Genomic DNA, 21367 nt, shown 5'->3' with positions numbered 1-21367 from the left:
TGGGCTACTAAAGAGGAAGTCAGGATGTCATGTCAAAAGGATAAAGACAGCCCGACCACACAAGAGCCGCGGTCTGGGCCGGTGTCCTGCGTGGCTTGGGAAAGGGATTCCTTCTCCTTCTCCATCCACCGTCCTCCTTCTGGCGGCGCGGACCAGCCTCCCCTCGGCCCGCACAGGCTGGCGGAGCCCACGCTGCGCGGCGCCGTAGAAGCCCGAGGAGCACCTCGAGCCTCCCCTCCCCCGGCCCAGCCCCGGCAGGAGGACAACCCACCCCCCGCGCACCCCGGCACGCCAGCCAGCGCCTGCCGCCCCTACCCCAGCCCCCGGGGCGCCCCGGGCGCCGAGCCGAGCGCGCAGTTCCGACGGCCCAGGGCGGGGACCGCGCCGGAGAGCAGAGCCGCAGCCGCCGGCTTCCCGAGCAGCCGGCGGCCGCACACACTCCTCCCCTTCGCCGCGAGTAAACAGCTCGCCCGCGCGCTCCGCGCCGCGCCCCCATCCCCCCGCCGGGGCTCCGCGCCTCCCCGCGCCCGCGCGTCCCGCCCGCCGGCGCCGCCGCCCCCTACCTGGTCGGTGAGTTTGAGCACTGCCATTCTTCCGCTCCTTCGCGCGCACACACATACAGGTCCCCGGCCCGCAGATGTCACGCCAGGAGCCGGGGAAGCGGAAGGGATTGCCAGGGGAAGGGAAAAAATCTGGCTCCCGAATTTGACAGCCCTCCCCCTGCTCTTCCTCCGCCGCCTCCTCCTCCCGCCGAGAAGCTGACACTGGCTAGTAGGGTTTGCAGCCGAGCCCGCCCGCCTTTATACAGGAAGTACCGGCTGCTGCCAGCCGGGCCGCCACTGACATCACCGCGCGCTGTCTCGCTCGCCGCCGCGCCGCCTGGGCCGACGCTGCCTCCTGCCGCCCGTGGCCGCGCCTCACAGCCCGTGGCCCCCGGCGCTCGCCCGCGCCCGCACCCGGCGCGCCGCCGTGGGGCCAGACTGCCGCCTGCTTTCTGCACCTGCACACTGCGCCCTGGCGAAGGCACACGGCCCCAGGGCTGCCCCAGCGGCCCCCAGCCCCCAGGGTTTGCACGGTGAGAGGCATCCCCGGGGCCAATCGTGAGCCTCCCTCACCCCGTCTCACACACACAGACACACACGGATACAACCTGATGAGCAAGCCCCGCGGACACACCCGGAGGAGCAAGAAAGGCTGCACTTACACGCCGTCAACTTTAACCCGAGAGACTGGGTCACACGCCTTCCTCTACACCTCTCCCCCTAGTCCAGAATCAGATTGCCCAACACTTCAAATTATCCCATCCGGGTCAGGGACCACAATGCTGATGCGCTCTTTGTTTAATGCGGGGAGGCCCTGACACTAGTTCTTTAGCGGGTGCTTGTCAAATCCTTGGGAGGTGGGGACAAAGGCTCTGGCCCTTTCCCTTGTTCAGCTGTCTCCCATCTAGACAGACACTGAACCCCACTGTTAAGTTCAAACACTGAGTTTTGATTTGGAGAGGAAGGAGGTGGAGTGGAGTTACTGAGAAGAAAAAAGGTCCTAGATTGCCGCATTCGTGGGGCTTCCGAGTGTTTCCACCAGTTCTGACTCATTCATTACTACAAATTCCAGTTACCATGCTCTTCTTCAACGGCTAGAGGACCCAGCTCTCAGACAGCATGGGATACACAGGGGATACACAACGGTAATACTCATAATCGTAGTAAGTGTTGATACTTCTGAAATTCGGAGCAAACGCTTATTCATTCAACAATTACGTACTGAGTACCAGCTTTGTGCGAGATACTGGCTGGGCACAGTATGAAAGGGGGAGCAAAGACATCCAAGACACCCAGTCTCAGGATGTATCTGACGTAAACCAAATAGTCACCACTAATTAATGTAATTACAGACTGAGATAAGAGATCACAGGGGAAAGAAATAGTTGTGAAGGAATCCATGACAGATAAATCAGATCAGACTGGTAGGTGAGGATAGGCTTCCCTGAGAAAGTGACAAGAGCTGAGATTCTGCAAGAGGAAGGGTTAGGTAGGCAAGTGGATGAGGTGCTGCACCCAGTTAGCCCCACGTGCCCCTGGCATGCCATGGAACAAACCCTCATTGAACAGCAAGCCAGAACCACAGTTTCTGGGTCAAGACCAAATAGCTACCCTTCACAAACAAAATGTGGACTCTTCCTCCGCACTTCCAGAGCCTTCCCAAAGAATCTGTGTGAGAAAGGAAAGGAGGAGGTGGTAGCATTTGCCTAACATCCTCCCATTTATTATCTAACCTTGAACTTGTGACTCAGATCATGCCACAAGGGGCACCAAGAAAGCACTCTCCTGACTTCCACTCCTCTATCCTCAGTGATGCACAGAGACCAAAAAAATTCTCTCCAAGGCCTCCGTGCAACACAAAATAGATTGCTTTTGTTGCACCTATAAAGCAGTTCTTTACTGCTGTTGTGGTATAGTTATTTATTAATATCAGCCTGCATTTACCTTCATCTGGTTTTTAAAGTAAATGAATAGGACACTGACTTCTCTACTTAAATACTTAAATTCAGAAGAGTGATAACGCACGAATAGATTTGATGGATGCACTCGAGATCCACTTCTGTTTATCATGGGCATGCCTACACACAAGTTCTCGGGGCCTAGTTTGAAAGGAGGAGCAATCAGTTCTCAAGCCGATCAGTCCCATCATCCCCGGGTGTAACTAGTATTTTTAACACTCCCATTACTATCCAGAAATGAAATTCGTAGATATTATTACCTACCTATGCACATTTCCCTCAAATCAATATAATCTCCTAATTTGTATAATAAGGGAAAAATAAAAGGAAAGTAATTTATAACTAACGTGTATTTCAATAAGTATATGCTATAGCACAACTCTATTAGAAGAAAAAAGAAGTAGTAAGATGCTTGCACCTGGATGTAGAAGCTTTGTGAATGTGAGAACTACAAATGTGGTCCAATATAAATGTGTCTCTTAGCAACTAAGGTATCAACATGGGTGTTGTCATAGGTGGCATGATTTTGTGAAAGGGTGAACAGTTCTTGGTCGAGTTCTAAACAAAATAAAGAGCAAAGGATTGAGCTGAATTTATTGATATGAATGCATTTACCAGAAAGTCTGGATTTAATATGGGAGCTCATGAATTGAAAGTGACTCCAACAGCTTCCTTCATTGGTTAAATGAAACTCAGACTCAGTGGTCATCTATATTCGATGACATGGACATAACAGAATGCCCCTGGTATAATGCAGAGGAAAAAACCTAAAGGTTCATGGAGATGGGAATGTTGGAGTGATTTTATTATGCATAACCTGTACATACCCTAGAGTAAGGCATTGAAAAATACATTAGTAAGGGCAGCACCGGAAAAGCTCTGTGGTAGCTGGATATGATGGTGAAACATGCTTCCATTGCGACCGCTCCCTGATTTCTATGAGAGTGGGATCTTGGGATGGCGATGGCCAGGTTGCAGCACTTTACTGGCAGGGACCAAGGGGACACTTACCACAATGCGCATCAGGGACAAAGTGGTACCCAAAGGTCTTGACCTACAGGGATATTTGGTGATGCATTAGGTGGCCCTAGGAATGCAATAGATGGGTAGACTTCTGAAATATTCTTTGATCTCTCTAACAGGCAAAACTCTAAATCTGCTGCTTGAAATCTGACTTGAGCCATCAAATGAAAAGTTATTCTTTTCACTCAATTTCCATTCCTCAGACAGTTCTCAGACATACAGCCCTTGAGTGAAAGGGAGGCTGGTCCCCTTAAGGAAGAACCTTGCACAGTTGCCATAAATATATACTACAAATCTTCATCCAAGCCTTCCCCAGAGGAACGTGATTTTATTAAGGTGACCATACAACAGGTAACAGGAAACACCCAGATATTTCAGGGAGTACTTGAGACTGTTTCTGAATTAATGCTAATTCCTGAGGTTCCAGAATATCACTGGGTCCACCAGTCACAGTGGAGCCTTTTGGTACTCAGGTAATAAGTGGATTTTTCACCCAAGTATACATTACCATGGATCCAGTAGGTTTGCAGACCCACCCTGTGGTTATTGCCTTGGTTCCTGAATATATAATTAGAATAAACATACTCAACAACTGGCAGGATCACCACATAATTTCCCTGACCCACAAAGTGAAGGCTGTTGTGGTAGGAAGGCCAAGTGGAAGCCTCTGGAAATTTCCTCTTGCCACCAGGATAGAAGACCAAAATCTATACCACATCCCTGGAGAGACCTAGAAAACAGTACCACCATAAAAGATGTGGATGATGCAGAAGTGGTGATATGATCACTCCCCACCTTTAACTCACCTGTTCAGCCTATGCAGAGGCAGGTGGATCTTGGAGAATAATTATGAATCGTTCTGAACTTAATCAGATGGTATTGCCAGTTGCAGCTGCAGTTCTATATGTGCTATCTTTATCTATCCCAGTTTGCACCAAAGCTGTTTACTGTTATATGGTGAGGCCAGCAGTACACCTTTACAGTCTTGTCTGTGGAATGTAAACTCTCCTGCTCTCTGCCATCATCTAGTCTGCAGAGATCTTGATCGCCATGTTGGAGTCATCAAGCTGATTGGACCTAATAAACAGGAAGTAACAAATACTTCAGAAATCTTAATAAGACACACGAAAACCAGAGGGAAGGATATGAATCCCAAGAAAATTCACCACCTTAGTGAAGTTTCTAGAGGTCCAAGTGATCTGAAAGATGTCAGGATACCCCCTCCAAGGTGAAAAACAGATTGTTGCATCTTACACCACCTACCACTTAAAATCAGACACAGTACTTGTTGGGCCTCTCTGGATTTTGGAAGAAATACATACCACTTTTGAGTGTGATGCTCTGACTATCTATCCAGTAACCCATACAGCTGGCATTTTTTATCAGGAGTAAAGGAAAGGAAGACTCTGTAGCAGAACCTTACAATGCAGAGGAACCCCATAATACTTGAAATGTCTATGGCAAATATATGTATTTATTTATATATTTATATACATTCAATATATATATCAAATATTTGCCTCTGGCAAACTCTGATCGAAGACCCACAATGCAGGCTTCTTAGGTTTACAGCAAAGTCATGCCCTCTTCTGCAGTTAACGATTCTCCATTTGAGAAACTATACCTAGCTTGTTACTGAATTTGAATGACTGGCCATAAAACATCAAGTGACCATGCAACTCAGCTGCCCATTATGAACTGGATGTTATCTGACCCCTCGACACACAAGACTGGGCGTGCACAAGAGCAATCCCTCATCAGATGCAAATGGTACCTGAGAGACAGCTTGAGCAGGTCCAGAAGGCACAAGTTGCCTTAGACAGTGACTCAGATTCCTTTGATACTTACTCTCAGCATATTTTCCCCTTATCTTCAGCCAGTTAGATAGTTTACATGCAGTTCTCCTCAGTGTACTGGCACAAGCTGGAAGTGATCTGCTCTAGCATTAGAACTCCCAGGAGGAGTCCCTCTGACAGTAGTACTGAAGGGAAATTCTCTCAGTGCAAGGACTGTCCAGCAGTGCACTGGGTGTCTACTTTGTCTGCACTGAGAGATAGCCAGAGGTATGGATCTACACTCATTTATGGGCAATAACTGATGATTTTCCTGAATGATCAATAACTTGGAAAGAGAGGGATTGGGAGACTGATGACAAGGAGGTCTGGGGAAGAGGTATATGGATACACCTCTCAGAGTGGGCACAAAGTCTGAAAATATTTGTGTACACAAAAGGGCATCCACTCAGAGAAGGCTTTCAATAATCAAGGGATGACACACTTGGTGGAGCTGGCCTCATTCTCCACCTGCTACAGTTCTTGCACAAAGTAGCCATGGAGTCAGGAATAAAAGCTGTGCATGAGCTCAAGAATATGGACTTCCCCACAAAAAGGCTTATATCTGCCAACATCAGGGATCACCCACTGAGTTCCAATATGGTACTATTTCCAGGAGGGACTAGCCAGTTACCTGGCAACAGACTGATTGATTATTCTGGACCACTTCTATCATGGAGGAGACAGCTATTTGTCTTCACTGGAAAAAACACAGGTTGCAGATATGCATTTGCTTTCTATGCCCAGAATATTTCTGATAGTAGAACCATGAACTCATTATACCTTATTCACGTATGATATTCTACATATTAATTTATTAATTCTTTTCAGGGAGCTTATTTCAGAAATAACAGGTTAAAGATTGAAATTCCTTCTTCTAGGATGCAGTATATGCCTTGAGTCAGTGCCAAGGTATAGAACTGTTTCTCCCAAAATACACATGTCCAAGAGTCAAGGGGGTGGGGAAAGTGGAGGTGGTTCCTCTCATCATTACACCCAATAATCCACCACACAATTTGTGTCCAGTCCCTGTGACTTTAAGCCCTGCTGGTTCGGAGGTCTTACTTCCCAATAGGGAAATGTTTCCATCAGGGATCACAACTAAGGTTCCACTGAGTTGGAAGTTGAGACTGATGCCTGGCCACTTTGGGCTCCTCATACTATAGAAAAAATCAGGCAAAGAAGGAGTTGCTGTTCTGGCTGGGGTGACTGGTCCCAATTACCAAAAGGAAATTGGTTTGCTGCTTCCTGCTCCACCATGTGGCCAAGGAGGACTATGGGGACAAGAGGGACTGTATTCTGGATTTTCTGTGGCATGTCTTAGCACTTTCATATCCTAGAGTAAAAATTAATGGAAAGCTACTATCATTTTTTTGAGTTTAAAAAAGTAGATTCAGACCCTTCAGGAATGAAGATATCAGTCACCAGAAAGGGCCAGTCTTCCACGATTTTAGTTCTGATAACTCTAACCTTTTTCCTTTGTTCCCCAGCCCAGTTGGTGGTACTGCCCTCTTTGCTTTTTCAGTCCTCCAATACCTGTTTAAGCAATTCCCCATATGAAATTATTTGTGGTTTGTTTTCCTACCTAGATCCTGACTGATACAACAACATAGTTGCATTCCTGAAATAAGAAAAATCACTTAATATTAAAACTGTATAAAGCAAAACAAAAATATTGTGTTTATATGTAAAATGGGTTAAATTCCAGGCTAAGATAATTACAAAAGGTTTTTTTTTTTTACCTACATGAATATTCAGTGGGACATTTGAAAGTCAACATTGCAGGACACGTGGCATTCTGATCACTATCCAATAAATGTTTTGAACATCCCCACTCTTTGTGACAACCAAATACACACCTCCAGATTTCAAAAATATCCCCTAAAGGGCAATCCTGAGATCTACGGTACTAGAGTGATCATTGCCTATGCTTTTAGTAATTCCACCCAACTTACTACTTCACTTTTCACGTGATTGTTTTCTTTACTTGATTTATGCTTTTTAAATTTGTATAAATACACAGGTAAATGTATGCATGGCTATATACCCATGTGTGTATGTATGACTATATATGCCTATGTGTATTTAAAACATATCAACATAAATACGTAATATACATCACTGTAGTGGACACTGTGGTGTACCACCCGGTTCCTACCTTCAGGACCAAAGCCCTTGCTCCCCCAATTGTAGGGGCAGCCTGCATTTGAGTCTTTCCCCCAAGAATTGCCCTCAGCCAAAAGTAGCTGCCTCACCCGAGGTTATAACCCCTCCCTGAAGGTATTCTTATCCAGTGAGTGCAAGGGAACAAAGGCCCAGCCCCCTTGCCTCAATGTAGAACGTCTTAGCCCCAGAGCTCCCCATGGGATCAGCTGAGGCCTGTGCTGCAACGGCAGGGCAGATCAGCTTCTCCCTCATTCCCCACAGGCTGTGACCCTAAAAACCAGTAAGTCTCAGCCTGCCAGTCTCCAACTCAGAGACTGTTACTGAGAAACCCCATCCGGTATAATTATCTACTTCGAGTTTGCGCTGGTGGTTTAAATAATTGATGTCCTGTTTGTGAATAAATCAGAACACCTTCCTGGTGTAGGTGACAACCACAAGCAGAGCTGTGTAAATGACTTCTGAATGAGGGTAAATTTTGAATGAGGTTACCTCACCGTCTCAGCACAGAGACGCTCCGGTTTTGGAGCTGTTGTGGCCTTTGACTGCACGTTAAGCTACAGGAGGTCCAAGGGCTATCAGGTGATCATCACAGAGCAGAACCAAGGGCCTAGCAATCTACGCTAAGGAGATTAGAAAATTCTGTCAATGTATTTTTATAAAGTTTTATCTATAAGCACTATTTATTTCTGCACACACCTTGCTTCCTGGATTCTGAACAGCCATGGAGTTTAGGTTTGTACCCATGGTTTAATGGCAGTTTTTCAAAGGGGATAAGATGAAATATTTCCACCCCATTAAATGATCCATATTAACAAGTCGACACATATAAAGCACTCACAACAGTACTTTGCACGAAATCAGCATAAGATGAATGCTTTTATATCCATTGTAGTAAAATGTGAAAAGATGACATCTTAGAATTGAAGAAATATGGTAGTTTAAAAATAAACATACTGTAAAGTTGTTTTTGGTCTTCATTTGCTGGAAGTTACGTTCTTTAGAACAGGAAATGTCTTCCTTGGCTGTTGATTTTGACTGACCTTGACCTTCTAACACATGTGTAATCAGTAGCTTTCAGTCAAGTCCTTCATTGTTTTATTTGCTATTATTCATCTGTTCTATTTCATTATCTTATGAGTATCAACGTTCTATAACTTTTTATATTTTATTTTGTATTTGTGCTGTTTCCCTCATTGTATTAGAAACTTCTGCCTTATACTCCTTCAGTAACCCCTGTAGTGCTGGCTACTAAGTACTAATTTTATAAATAAGGGCACACTATCTGATTTTAAAAGCATGAGAGTGGAGGGCATGTTAGCTACAAACACAGAAATTCTACTCAATATATACTAAGATTATTTTATTTACATGCTTACTCAGAATCCCACTTCCCTACCCAAAGTGTAAAATTCAGCAACACAAAAAAACTTGTCAGAAGTAGAACAAAGAAAGAGCTAAGTTATTACAGTGATTTAGAAAGTACTTAAATTTTTCCTGTGGGAGTTTGTTATAATGAATATTGCATTTGCTCTGTTAAAATTTCCACTGTTTACTTGGTTTTAAAAATTCCATTCCATTTCTTTTCTTTTTCTTTTCTTCTTTTTTTTTTTTTTTTTTTTTTTAGTGGAGGTACTGGGGATTGAACCCAGGACCTTGTGCATCTTAAGCATGCCCTTGCTCTACCACTGAGCTATACCTGCACCCCCCATTCCATTTATTTTCAGCTTTTTCAGACAGCTGTGTTGGAAAAGCAAATCAAAAACAGGAGAGGATGAGAAGGTAAGAGTCACCTTAGAATACAATGGGATGGCAATAGAGAAGAGAAGAGAAGCTGCAAAGAATGTGGAAAAGGTAAAGTCAGTGGAGGCATCAGGTTCCATTAGAAGAGAAGCTCCCTGTGGGGCACTCGAACGTGCAGTGCTGGTCCTTCAGCTTCACTGGGACACCGTAGAATCTGAGGTATCATTCTCAGTCTTCCTCCAGGAAAATGATCACGCAAATTCACAAAATGTATTAACTGCCTCTCTCTCTTCTCCTTTACAGCCAAACATCTGAAAGGGGATATCTCTTTTTTCCTCCCCCCACCCTCTACTTCCTCACCTCCTCAGCCCTCTCCAACTCCGCTGAGCCACTCCCCTGAAAACACAGCAGCTCCGACCAGCTCCAGTTGGCCACATGCTGACAACACTTTGTCTTTGGCCCAAAATGCATTTCTATGTCTCAGGACAACCATATTTCTCCTGTTCTCCAGACCAGCCAACTCCTCTCTTGGATGTCACAAAATCACATCACACTCGACATACCCAAAAAGGAATTCATGTTCTTCCCCTAAACTCACTCCTCCTCCTGTGTCTCCATCTCAGTAAATGACACTACCATGAACCTAATTTGGTCTAAGAATAAAAGCTGATCTCTTCCAAGTCTGATCCATTCTTGTTTTGTCATATCTTTTAAATCTATCACTTATTCTGATCTTAATCGCTAGGACTTCACTTCAGACTAGTCTCAGAGTATACCTGCCTTATAGGAACAGCCTCCTAGCTGGTTTCCCTGGACCTGTTCTCCATCCCACAGGCAGTACAATCTTTCTAAGCTGCAAGCCTGATCAAGTCACTCTCCTTCAATGGCTTTCCATTACCTTCAGGCTATTGGCAAACATGTTAATATGCTTGATTTTCAAGTTCCTGCACTCTCCCCACCCACCATTCTTCTTGCAGGGAAGCCACGTTGCTCAGGTCTGGAAGGCACCATTCCCATCCTAGTCTATGTGAATGATGACTGCTAGAGCAGTGCAGTGCACAACCTGTGAGACTAAACATGGCAGCCTCGCCTCTTTATCTCACTTTATACTCTGAGTCTTTGCACATCGCTGTTTCCTGTTTATAATTTCTTCCACCTCAATGTCATTTTCATCTAGTTCAGATCTCAGATATCACTTACCCCAATGAAGCTCTCCCTTAATCACACCACCGCCTAATTTTGGAATAGGAATTTCCCTAAGGCTTATGTTTAGTGCCCTCTGCTTAACCCCTATTTTTGTACTTATCTCTTAATCCTATAAATGCCTGTTTACTTTTGTGACTCCTCTTTTAGGACAGGGACTGTGTTTTATTCACCTTTGCATCTCTAGTTCATTGTATAGCATCTAGCACAAGGTAGGTGCAAAGTAAATACTTTTGAATGAATGCAACTTGGGGCAAATCGTTTAATCTAGCTAAACCTTAGTTTATCACTGGTCACATAAGACTAAGAATGTCTGTCCTCAATATTTTACAGAACAATATGACAAAATGTATGTGGAAAATGTTTTGAAAAGTGAAAAGAAATGATGAAGGAGAGAGAGAACAACTGGCATGGCATCACCATAAAGAGAAGGCAACAAGGAATGGGATGATTCTAAGGAAAGGCATGAGAGATACCTTTCAACTCCATCATGTTAAGACCTTAATGCTGGTGCTGCTGAAGTGAGCACAGATTCTGTCTTGTCTTAAACTAGAACAAGTAGCTGTAATGCTTCAAAAGTGAGGGCAAAAAGGAAGGGTATAACTCAGTGATGGAGCCTGTGCTTAGCATGCAGGAGGTCCTGGGATCAATCCTCTGTTAAATAAATAAATAAACCAAATTACCTCCCCTCTCCCAAAAACAAACAAAAAATGTTTATAAAAAATTTTTTTAAATAAATGTTTAAAAAGTAAGGACAAGTAGGAAATGAGGAACGTAGTTGTGAAACCATGATACCAGTTCATTAACTGGTCATACAATCTGTGAGATACATGTAATTATTTCTTTCCTGAAGACCAAATTGTTCAAAATGGTGTTCCAAGGGCTCAGGAAATCACAGGATAAACTCAGCTCTTCTTCCTGGAGCATGATTTTTACTCAGTGATTCAGGGACTTAAATCATTTACTTGGTAAGTAACTGGAAGCAGTATTTTCATATTTGTATAAACAAGTGGATTTATAATAGCTTGGACCATAGCATTTGCATACATCTTTCAAATAAACCTGAGACTTCTGACTTTCGGTGTTGGCAAATCCATACTGTCTCTCTCCCCTCCTGCTACCAAAGCTTCCTGCTCCAAGCCCTAGGAGTAAGTCTTTACTCACTGTGCTCTTGGAGTGCTTAGGAAAAGTGCTGCTTTTAGAAGTTTGTAGGCTTCTGTGCTGCTGAAAGGAAGAAAAGACAGAAGAATCTTCAGCAAACATGTCTGGTTCCATTGCACCAGAGGCCAAGTTTATCGTTGAGTATTGATTTGTAGGTCTGTTCTTTACCCCTAGCTTGCCCACTGCACTGGTCAATTGTGTACATATTGATCACTAGTCCCCAGAAGAATCAAAAAAATTTTAATGCAGAGGAATCAGTACAAACTTAACAACAAGGGAAGAATTCCAAATCTATATTCCCTTGATATTTGGCCAGTGGCATCATATCTTTGCATCTAAAGGTCAACACATTATATCCAAAGGAAAGGGAGAAGGAAACTTACATATTTGGAGCCTCTACTATGTGCCAGGCACAATGCCAGGAGCTGTCCATTCCCCCACCATCCTCCCTTATTGCCCCAGACACAGTTAATCCTGCTCCCCTTCGTATGATACCAGTACTACCTGGTATAACACTTTAAATATCAATGAGTTGTTTGTCTCAATCTACTGTAAACTCCTTGAGGGCAAGGCCCATTTCAAATTCATCTTTGTATCCCAAGCACACTCAGTACCTGGTCATATAATATGCCTTCTGTCAAATTTTTACTAACTGAATTAAAATTATCTTTTCTAACATACAGGATATTGTTAAGAAGCTAATGCTTTCATACTCCAAAAATTCTTCCTCTAGAGAATTATAGGCCAATATCACTGATGAACATAGACGCCAAAATCCTCACCAAAATTTTAGCAAATAGAATCCAACAACACATAAAAAAGATTATACATCATGACCAAGTGGGGTTCATCCCAGGGACACAAGGCTGGTTCAACATACGCAAATCAATCAGTGTAATACATCACATCAACAAGAGAAAGGACAAAAACCACATGATCATCTCAATCGATGCAGAAAAAGCATTTGATAAAATTCAACACCCATTTATGATAAAAACTCTCGCCAAAGTGGGTATAGAGGGAACATATCTCAACATCATAAAAGCTATATATGACAAACCTACAGCCAGCATAGTACTCAACGGTGAAAAACTCAAAAGCTTCCCACTAAAATCTGGGACAAGACAAGGATGCCCACTATCACCACTCCTATTCAACATAGTCCTGGAAGTCCTAGCCACAGCAGTCAGGCAAGAGAAAGAAATAAAAGGGATCCAAATTGGAAAAGAAGAGGTAAAAGTGTCATTATATGCTGATGACATGTTACTATATATAGAAAACCCTAAAAGGTCCACACAAAAGCTACTAGAGCTGATTGAAGAATTCAGCAAGGTAGCAGGTTACAAAATTAACTTTCAAAAATCAGTTGCATTTCTTTACACTAACGATAAATCAACAGAAGAAGAAAGTAAAGAAACAAAAATTCTTTCTCTAAATCACCTTGAACAGTTTTGTCATCCACTGAAGAAATATAAAGCATAGCAGGTATGTCCATTTTTGCTATGTTTTCAGGTCTGAGAATATTTCCAAGTCTCCTTCCTGACCCCCAACCAAATATATATATATATATATATATATATATATATATATATATATATATATATATATATATATATATATATATGATTAGTATATAAAATAATGACCCATACACACTTTTAAGTTATCTTTGCAAAGCACCCTTTTCAATAATATGTTAAGTAATCTGTGAAATGTATCTCTAAAGTGAATCACTAAGTGTAAATGACCCCCACTTCAGTCGCTTTAACAAGTGACAAAGAACAGGACCAAACAGATCAGCCGCTATGGAAAATAGTATAGAGGTTTCTCGAAATATTAAAAATAGAATTGCCATATGATCCAGGAATTCCACTTCTGGGTATTTTCTCAAATAAAACAAAAATACTAATTGGAAAAGATGCATGCACTCCAATGTTCATTCCAGCATTATTTATAACAGCAAGATATGGAAGCAACCTAAGTGCCCATCAAGATGAATGGATAAAGAAGATGTGGTGTATATATATATACATATATACATAATGGAATATTATATATATATATAGGAATATTACTCAGATATTAAAAATGAAATCTTGTCATTTGTGATGACATGGATAGATCTAGAGAGTATCATGCTAAGTGAAATAAGTCAGACAGAGAGACAAATACCATATTATTTCACTTATTGTGGAATCTGAAAAACAAACAAAACGAAAACAGACTCACAGATACAGAGAACAAGTGGTTGCCAGAGGGAAGAAGGTGGAGGAGTGGGGGTGAAATAGGTGAAGGGAATTAAGAGGTTCTGCAGTTATAGCATAAGCCATAGGAATGTAGTATATGGTATAAGGAATACTATCAATAATACTGTAATAACTTAATATAGGAGCAGATGGTTACTGGACTTATCATAGTGATCATTCAAATCACTATGTAGTACACCTGAAACTAATATAACATTGTACGTCAACTATATTTCAGTTGTAATAAAAGGAACAGTACCAAATTCACACTGCTCATAGAGGATTTAATATGCATTCTGAATCTCCAAGTCTGCAGCCTCAGGATTGTTTTTCTTCCTTTTCCAAGTCCAATGTAATCAAAACAGAAATTTCTTCTCATCACTGCACTTTAGAGTGCATACGAAGTAGGCACTGTATAAACAAACACATGCACACATACACACACAAGCATAGAAGAGGAAAAATAATTAGAAACCAGGGGATTCAACCATGCCCTGATTTAGAGCCAGCTCAGATTTATGAATTCAAATGTTTTGAGCCTAATCCTACTCCTATCAAGTTCAAATTTACTTGACATTTGTTATATTGTGACTTCCTGTTTTTGTAGAAGAAGAATCCCAAAAATGGTCCAATAAGCTCCTTGGACAGTGTCTAACTCCTGCAATGCAAGACTTGGTACATTTAGCAGTAAATGAATAAGAAACATATCCAATGCATTTCTTAAAATGTGTACATTTTCAAAAACTCAGGGGGATGAGTGCTTGACCAAGTCTATCTGTGGTTTCATTGAATACTTGAAAATTAGTTAATGACATTCAGAAACACAAAGACACAGCTGGGTTTTCCCATCCAATCTGCAAAACACGTAGCTGTCAACCAGTGATGACAGAACCCATAGGAAAGTACCCTCAATCTTTGTGGAAATAGGAAAGAATTAAGATTTAGTATCCGGCACTTTGTTGGTTGGATGCATCGCTAATAAGGAAATCAAGAACAAAGTGAAAGAATCTAAAAATATGCTTGCGTGTTTTACGTTTACAACTTCTCTGCTGTGTAATTGCCAGCTCATGGCTCATGATGAAAAATAAACTGGCAAATATCAAATCCACCAAATGGTTCGCTGGCAAGTCTTAAGGAGCCTTGATGAAGGTCTATAATAGCTCATATTGTCATGCAAAAGCTTTCTTCCAAGTCAACAAGCACTTAGAATGTTGCAGATAGGGTTACAGAGCCCCACTTCCTCAAGCCCCATCAGCCTAAGGTTATGTTGGCTTTTAAGTCCAAGTATGTTCCTGGCTAAGCACCCCCTACTTCCACTCCAGACCCTAAGTAACTCTCATGTGTTCAAGAAATAAATCAACACACGCTAGGATGCTTCTACTCTCCCTCCAGGCTTTGCTGGGTACACACTGAGTCTGCTGAGCTTCTGTAATCTTCTACCAGCCCTATGGCTTTGCAGTGTTCTCCCAAAGCTCAGAGAGAAAGTATCCTACCCATGGCACAGTCCTTAGTGCTCCCAAACCTGTAACACCTTCCACGTGCCAAGTACCACTGGTTCCTCTTCGGGCTGCACTATGCCAACGCCATGCTGTGCTCCATGCAAAAAGGCAGGTACCATACTTCTCTCCAGAGAGTTCATATCCACTTCCTGGGGCTGGGTGGATGGAGGCCAAGCAGTGTCCTTCCACTCCCCCTCTCTCACATCTCTGGCTCCAGGAAACCACCTGCAGAATTTCCTGTGCTGGAGTGTGAATTTATCAACTCACTTAACCTAGCTCAGCTCAGATACAGCCAGGAGCATCCACTTGTAGAGTTATTGCCAGAAGGTTCTTTTTAATTTGATAATTCTGTGTGGTTGAACAGAACTGAGAGCCTGTTGTCAAAAGATAAAAGGAAAAGGAAATCAGGAAACAGGAAACAAAAAACACAAATAAATGTTATTTGTGCTAATGATTCCTCATACTATAACACACAATGGTCAAATAATCACAAGAAAAGCACGTGATCAATAGGTACTCAACAGATAAAGAAAAAAGCATTTGATAAACAGCACCCACTGATGATCACAAAACAACTCTTAAAGCTAAAAATAAAAGAGTAGAAGAGAGTGTCCTTCATGTGATAGTTGATATTTACCCCCAAAAAATTTAAAAGCAATCTTATTAATTAATGGTAAAAAGTTCAAAGCATTTTCTTTAAAGGTAGGAACAAAGCCAGGAGGCCAGCTATGACTGCTTCTATTCAACATTTTGCAAAAGAGCCAAGCTAAAGGGAAAAACCAAAATTATCTTAATCATAGACAATATGATAGTTTACATAAACAAGCTAAGAGAATTAACAGAAAAATCATTAGAACTAATAAGAGAGTTCAGCTACATTGCTGGACATAAGATATGCATGCAAAAATCAGTAGTGTTCCTATACATTTAGGGTCAGTAAATTTTTTCTGTAAAGAGCCAAGTAGTAAATATTTTAGATTTTGAAGGCATATGGTCTCCGTCTTAGCTAATCAAATCTGCCACTAACGTGCAAAAGCAGTCACATATGATATGTGAACAAATGGGTGTGGCTTTGTTCTTCTTTACAAAAGAAGGCTGTGGGCTGGATTTGGTCCACCGGCTATAGAGTTTGCAACTCCCATTATATACCATTGATGAAAAATTAGAAAACATTATTTAAAAAGAAAAGATACCATTTACTATATCAGCCCAAACTGGAAGGCAGCCCTTCTAGCAGCCCAAACTAGAAGGCACTTATGAATAAATCTAACAAAATACCTTAACAGATGTCAAGATTTATTGTGAAATAATAGAAACTATAGTAATATAGTATTAATAAAGAGACAGATAAATTGATCCACACAGTAAAACAGGGACCCCAGGAACAGACCCTTTGACAAAGGTGGCACTGCAGCTCAGTGGGGTAAAGACTGATTATTCAATAAATGGCACTGGAATAAATGGTTACTATATGGTAAAAAAAAAAAAAAAAAACCCTGAATTTATATCCTTTCCTCACACCACACAGAAAAATCAATTCCAGGTTGATAAAGTATCTAAGTAGAAAAATCAAAGCTAAAACCAATTAGAGAGCAATATAGGAGAATATCTTTAAGACTGTGAGAAAAGGAAAGATTTCTAAAACAAGACACAAAAAGCCCAAAACATAAATGAAAAAAATTAAAATATTTAACTACGTTAAAATAGAAAATTTCAGTACCTCAAATATGAATAATGTTAAAAGATAAGTTGTATTAGTAAAGATATTTGCATACACATAACTAAAAAAGGTTTCATATCCAAAATAAAATATAAAAATAAGAAAAATAACCCAATAAAATAGTATTTTTAAAACTGTAGTTGACCCACTAGTGAGCCCTGAAATCCATCTCATGGGTTGTAGACTAGCATTTAATAATATAAAGTAGATTAGAATAGAAAACATCAGAGTACATACCATACATTAAAGAAAAATATTACTTTGTGAAATTTCTGCTTCAGTTATATATCTAAGTGTGTGTATGCATGTGAACATGAGTCACAATGTAAAAGTTCTTACAGTGGTAACAGTTTTAAACACACTAAAACAGAAAATTAATAAAATATATAGGGTTGTGCGAAAGTGTGAATGTGATTAGTGCCACTGATTTGTACCTTAAAAATGGTTTAAATGGTAAAATTTTGTTATATATATTTGATCGCAACATATATAAACAGGTAATTCATGAAAGAGGAAATCTTGAATGATCAAAAACACTTCTAAAAAATGCTTGATACCTGTAATCATCAGAGAAATGCAATTTTAAATCCTAATGAGTTACTCTTCACACTCATCAGATGAGCAAATAATTTAAAAGTCTAGCAATGCCAAGTGTTGCTAAGAATGTGAAGCAACAGAAACTGTCTTACTTGTATCTGGGATTATAAACTTATTATTTAGTAACGTCTAGTAAATTCAGCAAGCAATTCCACCAAGGAGAAATGCTCATTGCAGCACTGTTCATAATAGTGAAAAAAAATGAATACAATCTAAATATTGACTAACAAGAAAATGGATTTAAAAAAAACAATAAATACTGTACAACAATGATAATGAATGAGTCTCATGCATCAACATGGATAAATTCCCAAAATATAACTTTATGCCAACAAAGCTGTAAAAGCATATACAACAGCATGATTTATATTAAGTTTGAAATATTCAGAGGACTACTGCATAGTATTAAAAATAGAAATATTTTCAATGGATTGATAAATATCAAATGGAGGGCAAGGACCACCTTTGGGAAAGGAGGGAGGGAGATGTGATTATGGAGGGTACACAGAATCTTGAATTTCATCTCTAAAATTTTATTTCTTGAGTTGGGTGCTGGGTACACAGACCATTATTTGTGATCCTTCAATTTTTTTTTCTTGCATGCTTAAATGTTTCATTTATTTAAAAACAATCAGTCAACAAGAGATCCTTGACAGTTAATTCTATGCCAAGCATTGTGCTTAGGCAATGAGATATATAATCCAGGATAATAGAATGCCCAGTGATGGGCACTCAATAAATACTCAGTTCATCCATGAAATGAATCACTACAAGACACAGTCAATTCCTAATTGTAAAAACTAGAATAATAGGCATGGGCCAAACAGAGACATGCACATGATTCTCAGCAGTCACTGAGAGTGATTCAGGAAAAAGGACAGGTTTAGGGATGGAGATGATGAGCTTGGTTGAGCCTGAGGTGCCTTTGGGGCATCCAAGCTGAGAAATATGTAGATGGAGTTGGATATATAAGAGGAGGTTTAGATTTGAGATTTGTCAGCACATGGTTGATTACAAAAGCCATGGAATCAACTAAGATAATAAAGGGAACAGGAAAAGAATGAAAAGAAATAAGCCCTGGGGAAAACTAAGGGTTAAGGATGGAGAACAAGCTGGAAAAGGGATTCAGTCCAATATTCCAGCTCCTTGAAAAATAATACTAAGGTGACACCCATCTGAAATGCTGCTGAAGGATATAAACAACGTTCTTAAATTTTATTGTTGTGACTACCAAGAAGAATTCTCCCAACCTCTGCCTCGCGATCTCTCATGTTAAAAATTTCAGATGGATGCTTTTGGTCAGGTGAAGCTAGGTCACATGCCTGTGTTCTAGCTGTCACAGAGCTGGGAAAGTGATTGTCTGATATGTTAGTTCATTATGGGAGGAGGACTCTATTTCCAATATTTCAGTCACACAAGGGAGGCACTTCCCTAAACAGAGGAAGAGGGTTCACATACAGACAGCCCCCCATTTGTAGTGACAAATGTCCACTATAGAAATCTTTTCAGCCTCACTCCTGCTCATCATGACCACAAAAGCCAATGAGTTTTCAGTGAGTTACAACCAACTGAGGACCAAATTATATTTCCAACAATGATTGTGATATGGCTTCTTGTGTAATTGTTTCACTGTACTTTTCAGTGAAAGACTGAAGACTATAAGAACTCATTTAGAAGACTATAAAAATCCTAATGAGATCATTTAAAAAAAAACTTCGTGGTAAATTTTAAACAAACACTGAAATAGAATAGCAATATAAACCCCCACCTACCCATCACCTGGGTTCAATAATTATCAACTCGTGGATAACTTTATTTTTTCTTTACTCCCATCTGCTACATCACCCCTTACTATTCTGAAGAAATCCCAGAAATCCTATTATTTCATTCATAAACATTTCAGTGTGGCTTCCTAAAAGGTAATGACTCTCTTTAAATATAACCACAGTACTGATTATCATACCTTTAAAAATCAACAGTAGTTCTTCAATATCATCAAATATTCAGTAGCTGTTCAAATTTCCAATCATTTCATAAGAGTCATAAATTTGTTTTATAATTTATTTGATTAGGATCTTACGTATTGCCATTGGGTGATAATGTCTTTCAAAACCGCATCCACTCACCCATCATCTGTCTCTTTTTTTTCTTGCAACTTTAAACTGCAATTTAAAATTCCAACGGAAATAGATCAGGGCAATAAAGAGGTCACCCAGGTTTTCCCTGGAGAGCCATTTTGGTGGAAAATGCTTGGTGAGATGTCCAAGCTCATTTTTTTAGCTGAAATTGGAACTCGGGTTTGTTTATACTGTGGTTGCACAGAGCACCATTGCATTGCATTGTCAAAAGCTCTAATTTTGTTGGACTATCATGAAACATCCAGAAGTGCTATGGGATATCTTCCATCACTACACTTACCTCTTCTGAAAAATTAAGGACCAATCATCAAACACTTTTTTAAGGAACAGAAGAGATTGACTTTGGAGGTGCCCTTTTATAGTGACAGATTTCCTGAGGATTTATCTTCCCTAAATGAAGTAGCCACAAGTCAATTTGACTTTAGATAGTTGTCTCAGTAAAAACTGTTAACCTAACAATAAACTCAAAATCATTTTGAATTACTTTCTGAACTGTGGACAGAAATCCAGCCCCACAAAGTAGTCCTTAACACACACTTGATGTTTTTGGCTTATAAGACAATAATGAAATTTTACTTTTAGCATTTTTTAGTTTTCTTTTTTAAGATGCTTAAACATATGTTTATTTTAGCAAGTTTCCATGAGTCCTTAGAAGTGTTTTACTACACAACTACCATGGGTTTCCTCATTGATTCTGAATTCTGGTTTTTCATACATGGAGTCAATATCTTTAAAATTCTTATTGTTTATGCTATATATAAAATGGATAAACAACAAGGTCCTACTGTGTAGCACAGGGAACTATAGTCAATATCCTGTAATAAATCATAATAGAAAAGAATATGAAATAGTATATTTATATAACTGAATAACTTTGCTGTACACGAGACACTAATATGACGTTGTAAATCAACTATACTTCAATGTAAAAAAAAGGAAGAAAGGGAACGAAAATCCTGACGAGAAAAAAATTCTTGTTTAAAATTAAATTTCTTTGTAATGCACCTTTTTGAATATGAACTTTTTCTTCTTGTGCCTCTGAGGGCTTTCAGTGTTGCTGCACACTGAACCCATTTTACCTTGTTATCCATGGCAGCTGCTTTGTGATTGTAATGGAATCTAAACTGAGATTATATAATAAGGTGGTCAGTCCTCACAGGGAGCCCTGGCAGCTTGGACAACGGTGGAGCCCCCCCTCAAGTAACTTATAGACTGGAAACCATTCCTAGGGACTGGAGCGGGAGGATGTAAGAGGCCTCGTCAGGAGCATGTGTATATGAGACACCTGGAGAAACAGCTGAGGGGAGCTGGGACGAGGGAGGGGACGTTGCCAAGATCCTATGATTATGAGGTGAGGGAAATAGGCTGTCAACTCCCAAAGGTCACTGAGGCCTGCTCGTTTGATTTCCAGCAGCTCTAGTGATGAGGGCTTCCTTGGTTGCAGGTCCAACTTCCAAGAATCAAACTCACATTGGCCTAAGCAAAAAAGGAAAATCATTGGGTCACTTAATAGAAAAGCCCAGGAACTCAAACAATGTCACC

General features: G+C 40.6%; 1 protein-coding gene and 1 long non-coding RNA gene across 6 annotated transcripts in view; both read right to left on the bottom strand.

The window, feature by feature from the left end:
- Positions 1-840, bottom strand: part of ANKRD44 (ankyrin repeat domain 44) — a 284102-nt gene extending 283262 nt beyond the window's left edge. The window contains exon 1 of one of the 5 annotated variants that reach the window (XM_032480127.1): positions 564-840. In XM_032480127.1, coding sequence (XP_032336018.1) covers positions 564-590 — 27 coding nt within the window. In that variant the 5' untranslated portion in view covers positions 591-840. The remainder of the gene's footprint in view (positions 1-563) is intronic. The other 4 variants (XM_032480128.1, XM_032480129.1, XM_032480130.1 and 1 more) reach the window with 4 other exon arrangements.
- Positions 841-3975: 3135 nt separating this feature from the next.
- LOC116663877 lies at positions 3976-14290 on the bottom strand. Its single transcript, XR_004320239.1, has 3 exons — positions 14131-14290; positions 11629-11688; positions 3976-4600 (listed from the first exon to the last, which is right to left on the bottom strand). It is a non-coding gene; the product is annotated as an uncharacterized LOC116663877 (long non-coding RNA).
- Positions 14291-21367: the final 7077 nt, after the last annotated feature.

Source organism: Camelus ferus, chromosome 5 (genome assembly GCF_009834535.1).
Source record: "Camelus ferus isolate YT-003-E chromosome 5, BCGSAC_Cfer_1.0, whole genome shotgun sequence".
Taxonomy (NCBI): domain Eukaryota; kingdom Metazoa; phylum Chordata; class Mammalia; order Artiodactyla; family Camelidae; genus Camelus; species Camelus ferus.
Note: the sequence above shows the minus strand (reverse complement) of the source record. Positions and strands in the feature narration are given on the sequence as shown.